The 19,219-nt window shown below is 44.2% G+C and overlaps 2 protein-coding genes across 4 annotated transcripts; one reads left to right on the top strand and one right to left on the bottom strand.

Moving 5' to 3' along the window:
- Window positions 1-394: 394 nt before the first annotated feature.
- LOC4334386 (ubiquitin-conjugating enzyme E2 2) lies at window positions 395-5,532 on the top strand. Its single transcript, XM_015775904.3, has 5 exons — window positions 395-652; window positions 828-853; window positions 4,385-4,474; window positions 4,593-4,681; window positions 5,154-5,532. The coding sequence occupies exons 1-5, from the start codon at window positions 528-530 to the stop codon at window positions 5,280-5,282; spliced, it is 459 nt and encodes a 152-aa protein (XP_015631390.1). The 5' UTR covers window positions 395-527; the 3' UTR covers window positions 5,283-5,532.
- A 131-nt stretch (window positions 5,533-5,663) lies between these two features.
- Window positions 5,664-10,208, bottom strand: LOC4334385 (probable inactive leucine-rich repeat receptor-like protein kinase At3g03770). 3 transcript variants are annotated; one of them, XM_026023999.2, is made up of 11 exons: window positions 9,944-10,081; window positions 9,829-9,848; window positions 9,636-9,716; window positions 8,089-9,513; window positions 7,837-7,970; window positions 7,280-7,520; window positions 6,962-7,170; window positions 6,841-6,875; window positions 6,623-6,734; window positions 6,216-6,508; window positions 5,664-6,024 (listed from the first exon to the last, which is right to left on the bottom strand). In XM_026023999.2, exons 4-11 carry the CDS (start codon window positions 9,461-9,463, stop codon window positions 5,904-5,906), a joined length of 2,520 nt encoding a protein of 839 aa, XP_025879784.1. In that variant the 5' UTR covers window positions 9,464-9,513; window positions 9,636-9,716; window positions 9,829-9,848; window positions 9,944-10,081; the 3' UTR covers window positions 5,664-5,903. The 3 variants fall into 3 exon arrangements, with proteins under 3 accessions (XP_025879784.1, XP_015631387.1, XP_015631389.1); XM_015775901.3 differs by having other exon boundaries at window positions 9,829-10,208; XM_015775903.3 differs by having other exon boundaries at window positions 6,841-6,872; window positions 8,089-9,716; window positions 9,829-10,154.
- Window positions 10,209-19,219: the final 9,011 nt, after the last annotated feature.

Genomic DNA, 19,219 nt, shown 5'->3' with positions numbered 1-19,219 from the left:
CACGTCCAATTAACTCCGAATCGCGGAATCCGGGCCCACCTCCAGCCCACCGACAGGTGGGCCCATGGGAGCCTGCTTTTCCTACGTGGACCCACAGGGGCATCAGCGCAGCCTCGCGTACGGACAAACCGGCCTTTTAACTACATCCTGCTCCACCCAAACCCTCACAGGCAGGTGGGCCATCACTCACGTGGGACCCAATATCCAGTGGCACCGACGTGGAAGAGCAAAGCCGTCCACGCAAGCTATAGCTTTTGTCGCTGGCGGTTGGGCCCCGCCGGTCAGTGACCCAGGGGTGGCCGCGGCCGTGTGGTTAAATCGTTTCCCTTTTCCGCACCGGCCGCCTCTCCCTCTCCTCCTCACCTGGCGCGCCGAAGCTTCTCTCCTCTCTCTCAACTCCGGCGAGAGGAGGAGGCGGCGGTGGGGCGTTCGTCGGGAGAGAGACCAGGGCCGGGGGGCTAGGGTTCGGCCGTTCAGAGAGGCGGCGGCTGAGGAGGAGGAGGAGGAGGAGGAGGGGGTGAGGAGAGATGTCGACGCCGGCGAGGAAGCGGCTGATGCGGGACTTCAAGCGGCTGCAGCAGGACCCGCCCGCCGGAATCAGCGGCGCGCCGCACGACAACAACATCATGCTCTGGAACGCCGTCATATTCGGGTAGCCACCCACGCGCCGTAGCCACCCTCATCTCAGGCGCTAGGTTTTGGAGCCGAGGGGATCTCGCAGAGCTTGTGATTTTCCTATTCGTTGTGGAGTTATTTTTTTTAATTTTTTGTGTGGGTTGATTTGGTTCTGATGTCGTTTGCTTGTCATGTCTGGTACGATTTTGCAGACCGGATGACACGCCGTGGGATGGAGGTGAGTCCATTTGACTTTTCCCCTTATTTTGTTCTGATCAAGATATCTAGTTACTAGTGATTGTGATAATTTGGTGTTTGGTGAATGAAAAATTAATGTTATGCGGATTTGCAAGTTATCAGATACTGCGCGTAAAGGTTCCATTTTGTTCATCTGATTTCACGTGTAAAAAAGAGGAAACACCGAAACAGCAACCTCCCTACTTAAACTCAACTTTGTGCTTCGTTTTGTTTACGTCTTGGTTCGCTTCTGATACAGGAAGCTTATAATTAAGCCATTTGTGACTGTGATGCATTCTTGTTTACTGAAAAGTTAGAGCTTGATCTTCTGATGCGTTTGATTTGTGCTTTATTGACAAGGCTTTCACTAGGTAATGAAAAAGCATATGATTGGCATGTTTATGAAATTACAGGCTGTATGCATTTTTACCCAACAAATGCGGACACTCTAACAAGTAAACGACACTTTAGAGTAGAAAATGAGTAGCTCTTTCTCATACAGCGTGGCATGCTAACAATAACAAGCACACACATTAGAGCTCTTATAAGAACTTTCTCCATACCACTTGGAATTATAAATCGAAGAACATACCCATAACGTTCTCATCGGAGTTACTTTATCTGCAGTACTCAGAGCATGTTATGATCAGGTTTGGTTATTGTGCTGCTCTGTGAAATGTGGTTGTTTACAAGAATCTTTACTGATCCATAGGATTACTTTTGTTATGGCAAAAAGGAAAGTGTTTCCAACCTAGTTTTTGTGGTGAAAAGTAGGGAAAAGCTTTTGAAAAGCCATCACAGAGCCAAGTATGAGCCTTAATAGAATTCTGCTCATCTCTTGCTTAATCATACTCTTAGACTTATAGAGTCCAGGAAGGCTAATGGGTGATCAGTCGCGCGCGCCTTCCCCCGCTTGACTCGACACGTGTCGTGCGGGGAGGGGGCACGGGCGGCGGCACGGCGCGCAGTTTCTTTTTTTTTTCTTTCCCCTCCTCCCCCGCACGTTCCTTTCTTTTAGTTTTTTCTGTTTTTTTTCCGCAGTTTTTTTGTTTGTTTTTTGCGCACGGTTTTTTAATACGTACGTGTACAAACTTTGTATACACGTTACAAAGTTCATATATGTGTATACAAAGTTCGTATATGTGTTTTTTTAATATGTACATATACAAACTTTGTATACGTCGTATACAAACTTTGTATATATCGTATACAAACTTTTGTATATGTGTATATATTTTTTATACATAAAAAATGTATACATATTAATATTAATACACACACACACAATATATGTACTTTGTATAGACGTATATAAAGTTTATACGTATATATATAAAAAGTATTTTATACGTATGTATATAAAGTATATACATACGTATATACATGCACTGTAGAGGAGAGAGTCAGAGAGACTAAAGACGTTAGAACTGACCGTGCGCGACTGATCGCCAATCAGCCACCCCCTATAGAGTCTGTTAGTCTTAAATTTGAAAATATATTTTTTTTCATAATTTGCGTATACACGGGCGCTGAGGAATAGCAGAAATATTCCTATTCCGCGAGCTGGAGATGCGGGAGCGCGACGATACTGCAGGCTGGCGGCGCAGGGGCACGGTACCGTAGCACGGGAGTGCGGGACCGGCTCGGTCGCGCAGACCGGGGGTGCAGAACCGAGTCGGTCCCGCGCGGCGGCTGTGCGCGTTGCTGTAGCCCACGGGACCGCCTGCCAGCCCGGCCGATCGCGCAGAACGGTGGCGCGGGTCCAAAGCGGTCTCGCATGACCAAGCTGCGGCACCGAGCCGGTCTCGTAGGGCTCCGGTGCTGCTTTCCTAAAGCGCGGGAGCGCACTCTCTTCGCATCCCCATTAAGCTGCACCGCACTGAAAGTTGTTTGTCCCCTGGCTCCATGTGACATGCCTAGCGAGAAACGGCACCGCACCGAAAGTTGTTTGTCCCCTGCCGTCAGCTCCATGTGACATGCTCAGCCAGGAACAAATGGGAGAGCGATTGTCTTCTCTCTTAGCTTTTTTCATATGGCGTCCGCCGAAAGTTTTTTGTCGTCTGGTTAGAGAGCTTACTCGTCGAGTGCCTATAGAAGGGAACGTTACGAAATGAAAGAAGCAGACTCAAGTATAGCATATAACTCATATTTGTAGACTTTATCATTGGTGTAAGCTTCAATATGTTAGTGCGCTTGGCGAATTCGCATGCCCTATCTTGTGGTATGAACTGAGCACACGATAATTTATGGTGCGTATTGGGGGCTTACAATAAGATAATGCCGTGAATTTGCTAAGCGTTCAAACCCACTGAAGTGTTGTGTGAAGGTAAATATTTGTAAGTGTTCGTGAAGGAAAGACATGCAAATATTTTGAATTTATTTATTTAGAAATGTAGCTGACATATTAGAAAGTTTTAACACACAACATTACATATTAATTAGAATAAGAAAAATATAAAATCGTTCTACTCATTAGCCTCATCATCGAAATTTCAGGATGTGCTAGTGTCCTTTTTCTTTCCCTTTCTTCTAGCACCAGCTGGAGGTCTGCGTCTTGACAAAAATAATCTTTCAGGTGAATGTCGCTCGCGAACAGACCTACGTGCCACCTAAATACCGTTGAAATCAACGTGCCTGTAGTCTTGGGTCAGCTGAGTTATTGGAGGCGGTTCATCAATCTGCGACGGTCCTATCTCGTGTTGTGCTGTTGACGACCCCCCACCGTAGCTACATGGTTCTCTGTAGGACTGTGTGCTGCCGGCATATCCCATTATTTATTGGGGGTGTACATTCCTACAAAACATTGAATCCAAAGTTGTAGCGCACACACATACTGGAACTAAAATATTTTATAGTAAATTACAATTTGTACCCGTTGTTTGTGGTTGCATGATAGGTGCTTAGGAGTTATGCCATGTAGCTAATTTAGCTATCATATTAGCAAGAATAGGGATACCTCGTTTAAAATGGAGCCATTCTATTTGTGAACATTGGAGTAAGAAATTGTAGACTTAATTTTTGGAAGCTCTTTAAGTATAGCCGATTGTTATCATTTATCAATCATCAGGACAAAATAAAGTAGTTCTTTTGGGTGCGGTTAGACCATGTCACCATGACTAAATCTTCATTGTTTAACTTTGATATTTTTTAGCAATAGTGTGATGGGACCATAGCAATTAGATGGCAGCTTCATTTGATGGCCTATTTATTGTTTGAAATCAACTACAAAAGAGTGATAGAATGTATAGGAAAAATCACCGGATGGAAACTCTTTTTAGTATTTGGTGACCACATTTTTTGCATATGGTACCTCCAATCTTATGGCCTTCAAATAATTGATGAAATGCTTTTGACATACACAATTGGTAACATGATCACTCCCTTTGTCTTTGTATGTCAGGATTGCAAATTTGCAACCTCATGTAATCCTTTAAAATCACATCGATTGAAATGAAGTATGTTTTGTGGTGTTATTACTTATGAACATTATTTCATGTTTAAGTTAGTACTAATAAGTGATTTTGTCACATAGGCACGTTCAAGCTGACACTACAATTTACAGAAGATTATCCCAACAAACCACCAGTTGTTCGGTTTGTCTCAAGGATGTTTCACCCAAATAGTATGTCTCATAACTTGATAATTTGACCACTTCATTATCTTTGCAAGCTACTACATTATTCCCAAGAGATTGAATTATTGAAGATATACACAACTAATTGTTTTTGTTATCCGTTCAGTTTATGCAGATGGAAGTATCTGCTTGGATATCCTACAAAATCAATGGAGCCCTATATATGATGTTGCTGCGATATTGACCTCTATCCAGGTATCATTTGAACCTTCGCAGAGTGTCCTAACAATCACATCGATAGCTTCACTTGGTTTAATGCTTTCCCCTGGTTGTAGCTCACTTGATTACAATCATTTATATATGATAGAAAATACACGCATATTCTGTATTTTTGTCATGTCATTGGTGTAGAGGTAATTCCAATATTGAGGAAATCCTTTCCTCCTACTATAGTTGCATACACCAAAGTCATTATTGACAGTCGTTATTGTTTTCCAAACAACCTGCTATATGGGTAATGTGACACCGATAAATTAGTTATCAATAGCATCTGCAGCCTGATTCTAGGATGATTAGAGCCTTTCATCCATGTCATGTTGCTGTACGGGTTATTGACCTACATTTGCTGACAAATAATGGCTTGGGGGACCATAGTTGATGTCTTCCTGCCTGTAATCCTCAGTTCCACATTGAGCTTAGCTGTTTCTGTTTTGCCTTTTATCTGCAGTCCCTGCTCTGTGATCCAAACCCAAACTCCCCTGCAAACTCCGAAGCAGCCAGACTGTTCAGCGAGAACAAGCGCGAGTACAACCGCAAAGTCCGCGAGATTGTGGAGCAGAGCTGGACGGCCGACTAAGCCAAGGACATGATTGAGTTGCAGTTTCTGCAACAAGCTTCTCCTAAAGATATGCAATTCTGGCTTTCCCGGTCTGTATCACCTACTAAAAACATAAAAAATCTTCAGTTGTTGTAATTCCTGAGCTTGATCCCCTGCCTTCCCCTACTTGTTTTCCCAATGTAGTGGCTACCTATTTGATGAATTTATAAGGTATTGATGCTTATGTAAAGAATTATACTCCCTAGCCAAGAAGTTGCTGTTGCTGCTAGGTTGCAGAAGCCTCTTGAATCCTCCGTGCTTTCTCGCTGTACCAGCGTTCAGTCACGAGAAGGTTGGTGATGCTGTAATTGGCAGCAACCGCAGCTGTTTTTATAATTATCACGGAACTCTGACCGTTGGTAGTAGAAACTATTCCAGCTTTAATATTGACAGAACGATACAGGGGCTTGCACAGCACAACATTATTTGTACGCCTAAAAAGCACATATTATTGTACGCCTAAAGACAAAAAAGAAAGAAAAGAAGAAAAAACAAATGAAGGCGTTTCTGAGATTTAAAGGATTCAGTGAGCAAACACGATCAGGAAAGGGGAAGGTTGTGTGCATCAAGACAGAAGCACAACCCGGAGGATCAGTTCCATCAATATCTTTCATCTTCAGCTTGCCTCCTGCCTGTCTCAAAATTTCCATCTTCTGTTGCAGCCTGCAGCCACACTGATCCACGAGCTGACGAATCCTCACATTCTTTTTCCCGCCCAGACCTGTAAGAACAAGCTGAACTTTAGAATCCTTCAAAACAAAGGCAAAAGCTCTTCCTCATTTCATCCATACACACCAATCCAACAATAACCTATCAACACTACAAATCTAACAAATCAATCTTGGTTTGGAAATGTGAATGTGATGGTCACTTGATCAGAGGATACTTGATTGATTTGGATGTATGGCACACCTGGTTTGCTCATTCTGGAATCTGGAGGATTTCGTGATCCGGGACGACGACGACACCATTGAACCGTCGCTGCTCCGGTTATCTCCTTCCCAGTCGTCCTGCACCTGTGCAGCGAACTGCAGGTTCCAGAGGACGTCCTCGATGGACGGCCGCTGCACAGCCTCCTTGGCCAGGCACCTCAGGCAGATCTGCATGATCGTCCTCAGCGACTCGTCAGAGCATCCCTTGCTCACCTCCTGGTCGGCAAAGCTCCTCCTCCTCACCAAATCCTCGTCGGCGACTGCCCATAGCATCTGAAAAAAGGAGTAAAGATTCAGAGATTGTGCTGTGCATTGCTAGGTGGAAATTCAGAGGTTGGCATTTTTCATGTGAAACAATGGTTTTCAGGTGATGGTCATGTCTCATACCAGTTCTTTCATTATCTCAACCTCATATAAGGATGTGATTGGCTTTCCAGACACGATCTCAAGAAGGATCACCCCGAAATCGAAGATGTCGGTTTTATCGTTGAGCAGTGGGCTGCAAAATAACACATGCAGAATTCAGTGGGTTTTTTTTCACTAGATTGTACTGATTGAAACTACCAGATCATAGGCATATGTACGGATCAAGTCCTGATAAGTACCTTTCAGTATGGTGCTTGCCTCCAGGTCCTCCCTTCTTGGATTGACAAACATCATAACATTTCTAGTCAGCAACAGCCAGAAAAACAAATTACCAAGGACTGTTAAAAATGACTGATCTACCTCAGATTTCATGGCCTCTCCTAGGATTGGGATATTGTAGCTGCTGATCTTCGCGACATGATTCTGATCGAGAAGAATGTTGTTGATCTTCAGATTGTTTCCAAACAGGCCAGGCATCATCCCAGCATGCAAGAACTGAATGCCGTTGGCGATGCCGATGGCAGCTGATATTCTCTGTGCCCATGTAAGCTTCCTTCCTTCAGTTCCTTCTGGTGAAAATCAGTACAGGATGCAGTGCAAAGCAACAGTCAGTGACTGAATACTGCAAACAACTGAAAAGAAAAACAATGAAGGAGAACAGCTGACAATTTAACATACGCGAAATCCTGCTCCGTAGGTTCCCGTTTTGCACGTATTCGAACACGAGGTACAGCTGAGTGACAGTAGAATCATCAAGATCATACTCGAAGCAGTGCCCGAGAGCGCTGACCAAGTTCCGGTGTCTGAGCCTAGAAATTGTTTCAATGTGGCGACTGAAGCTTAGGGAAGACTGATTCCTCTTAACCTTCAGGCTCCTGATGGCCACTAGTGTGCCATTGCCTAGTCTCCCCCTGTACATCTGACAAACAAACAAAGATCTGATCTCAGCTCCCAAGCTTTTCAAAATGCAGGACTTATTCATCACACTCATATAAGCCCGTGAGGTTAATTTGAACAGAATACAGTGAATTTCATGCATCAATTAGTTGTAGGTTGCTCAATGGGTAATTTTACCATCCTTAAAAATGTACTGAGAGATACCACATTTTGTATTGTAAATTTGATAACTTCAGGTGCTAGGTATCTTGAGTATCTAAACTTTAACTTGCTTAGGGACCATAAAATTTCTCTTGCTCAATAGAGTCTGAACTGATCAATGGAGAAGATTGGCATACCTCGCCGAAAGAATCTTGCCCCAGTAGCAAAGAGTTCTCAAAGTTGTCAGTGGCAGCTTCAAGCTCAACCAAAGAAAATGTTCTGTATGGTGGAATTCCCAGAGCTCCCAGCTTCACTGTCTGTGATATGTAGCCTGTTTTGATTTTGTCGCAGACACCAGTAGGAAATCAAATCTTAGTGAATTTTGACATCAAATTTGGTGAAATTTTAGATAAAATTCAGTGATGAGTGAGAGACAAATCAAATCATACGTGCATCGGCGAACATCTTGGATGGGTAGCCACTCGTGCTTGAAGAATTGTCTTCTCCCAACATCGCCGGTGGCCTCACCATTACGCCTTTCTTGTTCTTCCTCCTCACGGCGACGACGGCGACGACGGCGATGGCCGACGCGGCGGCGAGAGCCGCCATTGCAATGCCGGCGAGGAAGCCGGCGTGATGTGTGAGCTTCTTCCTCACCTTGCCGCCGTGAGTTATCCCCACGGCCAAGGCTTGGTTCTGGCAGAACGGCGACGGGTGCTGCGACGCGTCGCCGCCGGTGGCCTCGAGGCAATTGGCATTGACGAGCACCACCGTCGCCGGCTTCTTGTCCGGCCTCAGGCAGGCCGGCTCGCTGCCGGTGAGGAGGTTGGAGGACAGGTCGACGAACTGGAGATTGTCGCCGCAGGCAACCTTGTCGGAGAGCACGCCGGTGAACCTGTTGCCGGCGACGTTGAGGTAGCGGATGGCCGGCAGGGACAGCAGCGCCGGCATGAACGGGCCGACGAAGCGGTTCCACGACACGTCGAGCCGCTCGAGCAGGTAGAAGGAGGTGATCTCGCCGGGGAGGCCGCCGGTGAACCTGTTCCGGCTGAGCACCACCGTGACCACCTTCCGCCCCAGCGCCGGGAACGCCGGGCCGAGCCAGTTGTCGCCGACGTCGATCACCTGGAGGTTGGTGAGGCCGCTCATGTCCGGCAGGTTCCCCGTCAGGTTGTTCGACGCGAGCACCAGCGACCTCAGCGACTCCATGCGACCCACGGACGCCGGCACGGCGCCGCCCAGCGAGTTGTTCCGCAGGCTCAGCACGGCCAGCTGCGGCAGCTCGCCGATCCACGCCGGGAGCTCGCCGGCGAGCAGGTTGTCGTCGAGGATCAGCGTCTGGAGGCCGGTGAGCTGGGACAGCCCGCCGGGGACGCCGCCGTAGAGGTAGTTGCCGCTCATGTTGACGATCTCCAGCGCGGCGAGGCGGCCGATCTTGTCCGGCAGGGGGCCCCAGAGCCCGAGCCCGGACAGCGTGAGCACCTTGAGGTCGGGGAGCCTCGACAGCGCCATGACGAGCGCGCCGATGGAGAAGTTCATCGGGAGCGGCGGCGCGCCGCGGACGCCGGCGATGTGCAGCTGCGTCACCGTGTCGCCGTAGCACACCACGGCCGCCGACGGCGCCGCCGTGCCGCCGCCGCCGCAGAAGTCGGTGGTCCGGCGCCAGTGGCTCAGCACCGGCGGGTGGTTCAGCATCTGCTGGATCTTGAACAGCGTCCATGTCTGCGAGTACTGCAGCTGCGAGCTTCCCGGGAGCAACGCGAGCAGCGCTGCCAAGAAGACGACCAGGTGATGGCTTGCACCCGCCATTGGAGAAGCTCTCATCAAATGCTTCTTGATCAGCAAGAACCAGCAGAGAAGCAGAGCAAATCAATCTGTACTGCAAGAAATTAATCTCTGTACTCTGATGATTCCTTCACCTTCTCCTTCTACTACGATCAAGGACAGTGTGTACAAGCAACAGAGGAATCAAGGCTTTGATGTGTGTTGATAGTACCAGAAAGTAACCAAATCATCATCAGGAAGAGGAAGTGATCATCAAAGATCACATTTCTTGCCAGCTTGCTCCATTCTTGAACTGACAGTAACAAGACAAAAAAAAACAATCATGTTAACTGAAGAACACTCATGCACATCACTACTACCATTTCACAAGAACCAAACAACAAATCTAATCAACTGCACCTTACCTAGCTTAGGCAGTCACCGACTGGAATAGCAAAGAAAATCTTGCTCAGATGACTGACGAACTCAAGAACAGAACGGATAATAAACAACAAGAGAACCTTATTACAGTATACTGACCAGTGAGGCCTAGTGCAAGTATATATCCTCTGATTCTACTGTAACTTGTACTAGTACAATTGCTGGCTTGCCCTGCGCTGCACATCACTCACGGGTGGCTGGCAGAAGCATGAGGTAGCTGCAGGCATCAACGGACAGGTGTGTCTCCAACGATTCAGCTGGAAACGGGGAGCAGGCAAAAGACCAAGGACTAGCAGTCCCAGCGTTCACTTTTTCTCACTGTTGAGTCTTCAGAAAAAAGAAATATACACACACACCAGTGCCCTGCTCCTCTGCTTTCTTGGGATCACACTCTGATTGGTGCTTGTTAGGCTTAGAATAATGTGCTGCTTTACGCCTTAAGTTTGATTAGTAATTCTACTGATTAATTAGGAGTTATGAAATCAGTTTGACAGGCCTTAGTTTTACTTCAGAATGTTGCTTCTGATCTACTGTTCCACCAATTGCTTTAGGATCAAAACTGAAACTTCGATGATAAGCCAGTCCTGAAGCAGTAATTAGACGTTAGGACATATGCTGGTACTGCTGCACATTTTTGCACAGTAACAATCTGGCAGTGTTAAATGATGCTTTACTCTCCAAATGAACTTTTTTCCCTTGGTGAGTACCACATATCACATATGGCCCTTAGTTCAGCACCACTGTTAGCAAGTGTGGTGAACATTGCCCTTTTTTCTTTCAGTGCTTTTCCTTCTTTTCTTGGATTCTTTTATTTTTTTTCCTTTTAGCACTTTTACACCTGATGATGCCTCTCCTCCTTGCTTTGCATAAAGCCAAGGTAGAGGAAGCATCAAAGCACCCAGCAATCCTGGCATTGGAAGATGCACATAAATTGCAAGAGACACTGCAAGTAATTGTTTGCACTGAATCTTTGAACTCTGAAAACTTCAGATAACTGTTTGCACTGAGTCTTTGAACTCTGGAAACTTCAGATGGAGTAATTGTTTGCACTGAATCTTTGAGCTCTGGGAAGTTCAGATAATCGTTTGCACTGAATCTTTGAACTCTGAAAACTTCGTATAATTGTTTTGAAATGCTCTGGAGTTTGTGAGATTTCATCCATGCAGGTGATGGATGAAACATTATGAAATGAATGCCACCTTCTCCACCTAACTTGAGCAGCGCACTAGCTGTGCCAGTACACTGTCCTGCTTAGAGCAGAGCACACGAAAGTAATTCCATTTTGGACAGAATGAATGTCATGGGCAAGTGATTTTTTGGAACAGATTATGTACCTAACACACATCCATCGACTTCACACAAAACCGTGGCCCTAAAATTCAATGCCGTGGAGCAACGTGCATGTGCGTGTTAATGTTGTACAAGTACGGCGATGGAACTAACATGCTAGTAGTATTTCAACTTGTAATCAGGGTCCTAGGAAAAGTATGAGACATCAATTACCTTTTGTTGTAGGACACAAAAGAATTACGATGACACCAGGAAGTACATTTGTTCGTACACCATGGGTGGATGAATGTAGTATTCGTCCAGATTTAAACCCTAACATTCACAATTATTTCCTTGGAGTTAGTTAAGTCCAAATCTTAGTTATGAAAATGCCAGAAATGTAATTGGCTGAAATTTATTACTGAAAAAAATATGTGACCTTTGGTATATATGCATTTGTTGCACATATTTGCTGATACAACGAGAGATAAGCTACTCAAATGTATCCTCACCCTGAAACCAACGGTTACTCTTGAGGTACCTTAATTTTTGTGACAAAAAATGTCTAATAATAACCCTAATTACTGTTGTCCCGTCGTATGAGTATGATAGGACAATTGATCAAAAGCATACGGCACGAGCCACTAGCATGTACTGCGTCTACTGCTTCAAAAGCAAGAGAGACCGCAACTTTTACAGACTCATCACTCATCAATTAGGACGTACGGATTACTCGTACTAGTACATTAGTGCTACAAGAAATGCATTCTTTTTATAGGACGTAGGTAGTGTAGTACAATTGATAATTACTTTACAGCAGCCTCGGAGAAAAGAAATTAACGGTGTTCGATTAGCTGAAGCAAGAAATGCACTCCTTTTTTTAGAACTAAGAAATGCACCCTTGATATAATTTGAAACAAAACCTTATTGCTCTCCTTCTTAATGTATTTAAGGCAGAACTACTGCCAGAGTGCTAGTTACTTAAAAAAAAGGAATATTACATTATTTGAAAAAGTACCTAAATTTTATACTAAAATTGTTAATACCTTAAGATACTTAATATCTAGAGGTATTAAATTTTATATTAAAAATATGGTACGTCTCAGTACATTATCAAATATAGTAAAATTAAAAAAAAAAGCTGTAGGATTCTCCTCTCGTTATATACAGACGCGCATCAGTTAATCCCTGCAGGTACAGTACAGGTATATCATGCGAGTTGAGCTACAGTAACGCGCAGAATTCATTACTACCGGAATACACAGATCAAGATAAGGAGCGAGCAATTAATGTCTCTCTACTACAGGGTTTAACATAATGACCCAAACTGCAACTACATCAACCGAATCGTTTCCAGAAAACCATACAGAGAATTTGTACCACCGAAGATTGTGAAGCAAGCGAACGTCCCGGCGACGAACAAGCCAGTAATTCGTGCCCAACTTCTATCTCTCAATCCTCACGCACGTGTCGGGGTCCAGTAGCTTCGCTAGCGTTACACAGGTGCTGTTTGGATCCGAAGGGCTGCTATTAAATAGCCCTCCAGAATCTTGCTATTTAGGAGTATTAAACGTAGATTCCTAACAAAATCCATTCCATAACCTTTAGGCTATTTTGTGAGACGAATCTAACGAGGTATATTAATCCATAATTTGCTACAGTGATGCTACAGTAATCAGCTGCTAATCATGAATTAATATACATCATTAGATTCGTCTCGCAAAATAGCCTAGGGGTTATGGAATCGGTTTTGTCGGTAATCTACGTTTAATACTCCTAAATAGCAAGATTTCTGAGGGCTATTTAATAGCTCGGAGGATCCAAACAAAGCCACAGTTACACTGCACGAGCTATAGCGATCGATCTATCGATCGGCTCGCCATTTAGGGTCTGTTCACTTTAATGTCAAAAAAAACTTATCAAATTTTGTCATTGCTAAAAATTTGATATAGTTGTCAAAATTTTAGTATGATTTCTTATATAGTTACTAAAATTTGACAGCGAATTAAATATAGCTATTCTTTTTAGCAACATTACCAAAAATTAGTAAGATTGAAAATAGCTTCAAAGTGAACAAGCCCTTGCTGTCTACGCTGGGCGGCTTCTGGTCCGGTCTGGTGGTTGGCGTTTCCCTTGCCGCCATTACTTGCTGATCGATCGCCGAGGCCTTCTTCTTGGGTTCTTCCTCCTCCGTCACACATGCTCTGCGCCCAAGGATATGATCGCTCCGATCCACCGCGCGCGCCGCGGCGGCCACGGCCCACGGACCACGTGTGCTTCCGGGCACGCGGGGCGCGTGTCGTTTGGATCAGAATTAGCTGCTGCGTTATTGTAAGCTCAAGATACTGAAAGAAGCTATATAGCCGCTAGAAGTTCTTCGAGCAGGGCCACAGCTAAAAGAGAGATAGAGAGGAGAGTGTCTGGTCAACATCACATTTTACTACTCCCTCCGTCTCATAATAGGTGACGTTTTTGACTTTTTATTTGCAACGTTTGACCATTCGTTTTATTTGAAAAATTAGTACAAATATAAAAAAAGATAAGTCATATGTAAAGTACTTTTAATAATAAAGCAAATGACAAACAAAATAAATAATAATTTTAAAATTTTTTGCATAAGACGAATGATCAAACATTGACAAACAAAAACTCAAAAAGACAATTAATATGGGACGGAGGTAGTACTAAACTACTGCTCCCTCCATCTTAAAATATACTCCCGCCGTCCCTAAATATTTAACGTCGTTTACTTTTTTTAAACATGTTTGACCGTTCGTTTTATTTAAAAACTTTTATGAAATATATAAAACTATATGTATAGATAAAAGTATATTTAACAATGAATTGAAAAGAATTAATAATTACTTAAATTTTTTGAATAAGACGAATGGTTAAACATGTTTAAAAAGGTCAACAGTGTCAAGTATTTAGGGACGGAGGGAGTAATGGATTTTGGTTGTATCTGATATATATACTTTCTTATATTTTGGGTTGGAGTGGGAAACCCACACTTCATAAGGCTATTGTTTGTTTTGTTATCATATTTGTGATGTGCAATAGTTTTTTAAGCCTTAGGATCCACATGTTACGCGCTTATTATTTTAATCAAATATATTTCTAAGAAGTGTGGCCATCAATTTGTTAACTACACTTTTACTTAGGCTTACAAAATATGTCCAAAAGAGCGCATACGTTTCTACGTAAAGGCCATGAGCTTAGAAAATTTTCTAAGATGCACCTAAGTTTGATGGTATTCCACATGAGACGAAATAGGAGGAGCAAACCCCTATATAGTTTGAAAAAAGTACGAATTACCCCCCACCCCTCAACTATCGCCGTCGACTGAATTATCCCCCTGAATCACAAAACTGGACATTATTCACTCCCACGCAAACCAGACGAATTACCCCCCTCGACCCAATCCGCGGTGGTTTTGGTCTACGTGGCGTACACGTGGCAGTCCAGTCAATATTCTATTTATAAAAAAAATATGGGACCCACATACCATACTCTTTCACTCTTCCTCTCTCTTCTCTCCCACTCTCTGTCAGTCTATCTCATTCTTCCTCTCTCTCTCACAGTCGCGGGTCGGCGGTGGCGGTGGACATGGAGCCGTGGCGGCGGCGGCCGCGGGGGATGAGGGTGACGTGGAGGCGGCGGCGGCGGGGGACAAGGAGGCCGCGGCGGCGCGGGACGGACGGACGGAAGCCACGACGAGGAGCCGACCACACCTGCGCGCGAAGCAAAAGCAGCAGCCGACGCCACCGCAGAGCAAAAGCAGTAGGCGACACCGCCGCAGGAGTACAACGCCGTCTCGGTCGCGTTCACCTCCATGGCCGTCAACGCATCGTCATCGTCCCCCTTCGTCGTCGTCCTTCACTCCTCCATCGCCATCCTCCACTCCTCATCCCTCGCCGCCGCCTCCGCGTCACAGAGTGAGAGAGAGAGTGTGTGAGAGAGAAGAGAGAGAGGAAGGGTATGACATGTGGGTCCCACATTTTTTTTATAAATAGAATGCTGACTGGACTGCCACACGTACGCCACGTAGACCAAAACCACCGCGAATTGGGTCGAGGGGGGTAATTCGTCCAGTTTGCATAGTTGGGGTGAAGAATGTTTAGTTTTATAGTTAAGAGGGTAATTCGGTTGACCACGATAGTTTAGGGAGATAATTCGTACCCTTTTCATATAGGGTGTGTTTGGTTGCCTGCATGAGGGGTGGCTCACATCCCCTCAGCAGAAATCGATGTGTTTCGTTGCCTGCACCAGCATATGAGCCAAGCTCGGCTGATGCAAAAAGCGCCGCACAGCCAGGCTGAGGGGAAACGCAAGAATCGGCCGTAGCTCCTCAGCTAGGCCCGGCTCATACGGGACATTTAACTATTTGCCACTCTTGTGACATTGCAATTAACGATTTGCCATGCTCTGTCAATGACACATGGACCCTTATGTGTTTATGACATATGGGTAAATAGTTAAAAGCCCCGGCTCATACACGCGGGGGTGCAAGCGTGGGATGAGTGGATGCAGGCGATGCGGAGGGGTCAAAGCATCCCCTCGCCTCCCTCGTCTCATTTGTTCGCTCGCCCACCCCATTGGTCGTCGCTCGGTCGCCGTCGTCTCTGTCGATTCCCCTCTTCTTCAACGGCTCCGACTGGCGCCCATCAGCTCCACATCGCCAGATCCAACTAGCTAGCAGCCTTGTGCTCGAGCTCGGACAGATCCAGGAGGAAGAAGAGGACGGGACGAAGAAGGGCTTGACGAGAATACCCGGATCTCGGCACTTGATGGAAGATGTTGCTGCCGCCTCCATTGTCTTCCCCTCGGTCTTGCTATTGCCGGTGATGTGTTCCTCGCTAGCCACCACTGCACCTCTGTCCTTCACAAGGTGCGACGGGCCAGATCCGGTGGCCATGGCTCCAAAGGATCTGGATTCAGCGGCCTCAAACTCTGACGACGGTGGTGAACGGCGAGGCGCCAGGGGGAAGAGCCGAGAACGGCGGGGCACCAGGGGAAGAATCAAGAACGGCGAGCGGCGGTCTCCGTCAAGCAGCGATGACGACGAGGCTTCGAGGCCTTCATTTCTTTCATTTTCTTTTTACTTTTCTGATTGGAACTGTCTATCCATTTGTCGGATGATTTCTAACCAAAAATCACTCAGATTTTTTCTACCCTTAGATTTACATCCAATTGACTATAAAAGAGAATAACTAATACATATCTACTTACACAATATTTTTTTCAAAATTACAGTGCACTTACATATTATATCAACTAAATTTACAAATGTAATTTTAGTTATATAGGACTGTAATTTTATATTTTTAAAGAAAATAATAAATACATATTTACTTACACAATATCTTTATCAAAATTACAGTGCACTTAGATGTCATATCAACTAAATTTACAAATGTAATTTTAGTTATATAGGATTATAATTTTATATTTTAAAGAATTATCAAAATTACAGTGTACTTACATGTCATATCAACTAAATTTACAAATGTAATTTTAGTTATATATTACTATAATTTTATATTTTAAAGAAAATAATCAATACATATCTACTTACACAATATTTTTATCAAAATTACAAAATTACAATGTGCTTACATATCATATCAACCTAATATACACATGTAATTTTAGTTATATAGGACTGTAATTTTGTATTTTATTTTTTATTTTATAGTTTCAAAAATTTGTAAAGTGAAAAGAACCAGGCCTACCATCCGACGCATGGTATTATCCACGTATGCAGCCTCCACCAATTATTGCATAAATCCTAGCGAGGAATCCTATGGATAGAAAAACGTGAAATATCAGTAAAAAAAAATCACCCGTGAGATGTATAGCAAAATCGTTGCTGATTTGTTTCTCCCTGATTAGACCGACAGTAAAAAAAGTCCGTGTAATACTCCGTGCTACTGTTTCGCACAGTTTGTTTCCATTTTTTTTTCTCTTGACAATTAGTACTCACATCGCAGTAACGTCACGTTTTGATATTACATTTGATCTAACCAATTATATTTGATCATATTTTTTTACTACAATTTAAAGTGCATGAACTTAAGACATTATTATTTCTATATAATTGGTAGGATTATACTCTTACAATAGAAAAAAATAATTGGATTCAAAGTATATGCGAGCAACTAAACACAATCTCTTGCATACAAGTTTTCTTATCCAACCAACCAAACAACATCTTACAGAAACCAGGTCTATCTAATACATACAACCAAACACTCTCTATTGCATCTTACTAACCAGGCCAAACTCAACCTGGATGATGAGACATACAAGCCAGGCTGAGGACACTCGAGCAGCCAAACACACCCATAGTTTCCTGGCCACATAGATCGTGACCTAAACCTGAGCTTGACAGTTCATCAGTCCTAACAGCTAGGTTGGTGCGATCTGAGTTTCAGACATGCAAGGCTTCAGTTTACCCTCAGGAACTTTTATTAGCTACGAACAGTGTCCGCCGCAACTCTCGGCAACCAACCACAACCAAGTTGCGTCGCTGTCACAAACCGCATCCAGGCAGCCGCATCCAGGCAGCCACCCCTGCCGGCGGATCCGCGGATTGTTGTACTGTGTAGCTAGCTGCCTACACAGTACGCCCGGCCGGCCCGGTGTATGACAAATCGGACAGCAGCAGCCACTGAATGGGCACGTCTACAAGTGTAGTAGGGCAGGATGTCATATTGATCATCTGCGATGGGATGGTCCGAGGTTACATTGACGGTTTTTTTAGTAGCAACTACTACCTCCATTTCATAATGTAAGGGCCCCTTTGAATCAAAGGATTTATGTAGGAATTTCATAGGATTCAAATCCTATATGAAATTTTCCTATTTGGCCCTTTGATTCAAAGGATTGAAGCTTTCCAAATTCCATGAAATTCCTATGGAATGGCACATTGTATGTGGATTTTGGAGGAAATTTAGCAAGAGCTCCAACCTCTTGGAAAATTTCCTTTGAGTCTATCACTCTCATCCGATTCCTGCGTTTTTCCTGCGCTCCAATCAAACGACCATTCATGTGTTTTTCCTGTGTTTTGCAATCCTCTGTTTTACACTTCAATTCCTGTCAGAATCCTGTGTTTTTCCTATTCCTCCGTTTTTTTTACCCTGCGATTCAAAGGGGCCCTTAAGTCATTCTAGCATTTCCCACATTCATATTAATGTTAATGAATCTAGACATATATATCGATCTAGATTCATTAACATCAATATTAATGTAGAAAATATTAGAATGACTTACATTATAGACCGGAGGGAGTAGCAAGCACATACTACACGAGAATAGAATAGAATCCTTATTTACAGTATTTACATTAGGTAGAAACTAGTAGAATATATACTTGTAACTATAAAAAGTTATTTCTTGAGGACCTCATTATTTTGTATAACTTCGTTTACGTATGCCTTTGGAGAAAATAAATTTTGAAGCAACACAACCGTATTATAGGTTTGTTTATAGTTGGACGACCATACCACGTGGCACGATGCGGTTTGAGGATGCTCCTCATGTCCAAAAGGATTTAAATATAAAATTAAAGCTTAAGAGGGAGTTCAGTGTAAAAGAGATCCATGTCCAGCTTGTTTGGAGCAGCGAAATAGCACTGATAGAGGGGACTAGAGACACAATCATTTGGAGATGGACAAGTACCGGCAAATACATGACAAAATCGGCTTACCTGGCCCAATTCGCCGGCAAAAGGTGGAATTAAGGGCAACCACCATGATTTGGAAAGCATGGGCGCCGTCTAAATGCAAGAATTTTGCATGGTTATTGCTGCAGAACAAAATTTGGACAATGGATCGATTGCAAATCAGACAGTGGCCAAATTGTTACTTTTGTCAACTCTGCTACAGAGACCTGTAAACAACACAACATTTGTTCAAGGATTGTCCGTTCACAAGGAAGGTCTGGGACAGAGTAGCCACGAGACTGGAGTGCAACCAAGCATTCCCGGCGCACAATTCAGAGGAGATACTGATTGAATGATGGGAAAAGAAGACGCTGCAGCAAGACAAGAGCAAAATGAAAGGTATGCGATCACTGCACATGCTCCTCTGCTGGGAAGTGTGGTGT

The sequence above is a fragment of the Oryza sativa genome, chromosome 3 (genome assembly GCF_034140825.1).
Source record: "Oryza sativa Japonica Group chromosome 3, ASM3414082v1".
NCBI classification, from domain to species: domain Eukaryota; kingdom Viridiplantae; phylum Streptophyta; class Magnoliopsida; order Poales; family Poaceae; genus Oryza; species Oryza sativa.
Note: the sequence above shows the minus strand (reverse complement) of the source record. Positions and strands in the feature narration are given on the sequence as shown.

Excerpts from the sequence above, each read along its gene's own strand:
- LOC4334385 (XM_015775901.3), bottom strand. The coding sequence starts at position 9,463 with ATGAGAGCTTCTCCAATGGCGGGTGCAAGCCATCACCTGGTCGTCTTC. Across the intron at positions 7,171-7,279 it reads CCTACGGAGCAGGATTTCGC|AAGGAACTGAAGGAAGGAAG; the intron begins GTATGTTAAATT and ends GATTTTCACCAG. Across the intron at positions 6,735-6,840 it reads GGCAAGCACCATACTGAAAG|CCCACTGCTCAACGATAAAA; the intron begins GTACTTATCAGG and ends GTTATTTTGCAG.
- LOC4334386 (XM_015775904.3), top strand. The coding sequence starts at position 528 with ATGTCGACGCCGGCGAGGAAGCGGCTGATGCGGGACTTCAAGCGGCTG. Across the intron at positions 653-827 it reads TGGAACGCCGTCATATTCGG|ACCGGATGACACGCCGTGGG; the intron begins GTAGCCACCCAC and ends ACGATTTTGCAG. Across the intron at positions 854-4,384 it reads TGACACGCCGTGGGATGGAG|GCACGTTCAAGCTGACACTA; the intron begins GTGAGTCCATTT and ends TTTGTCACATAG.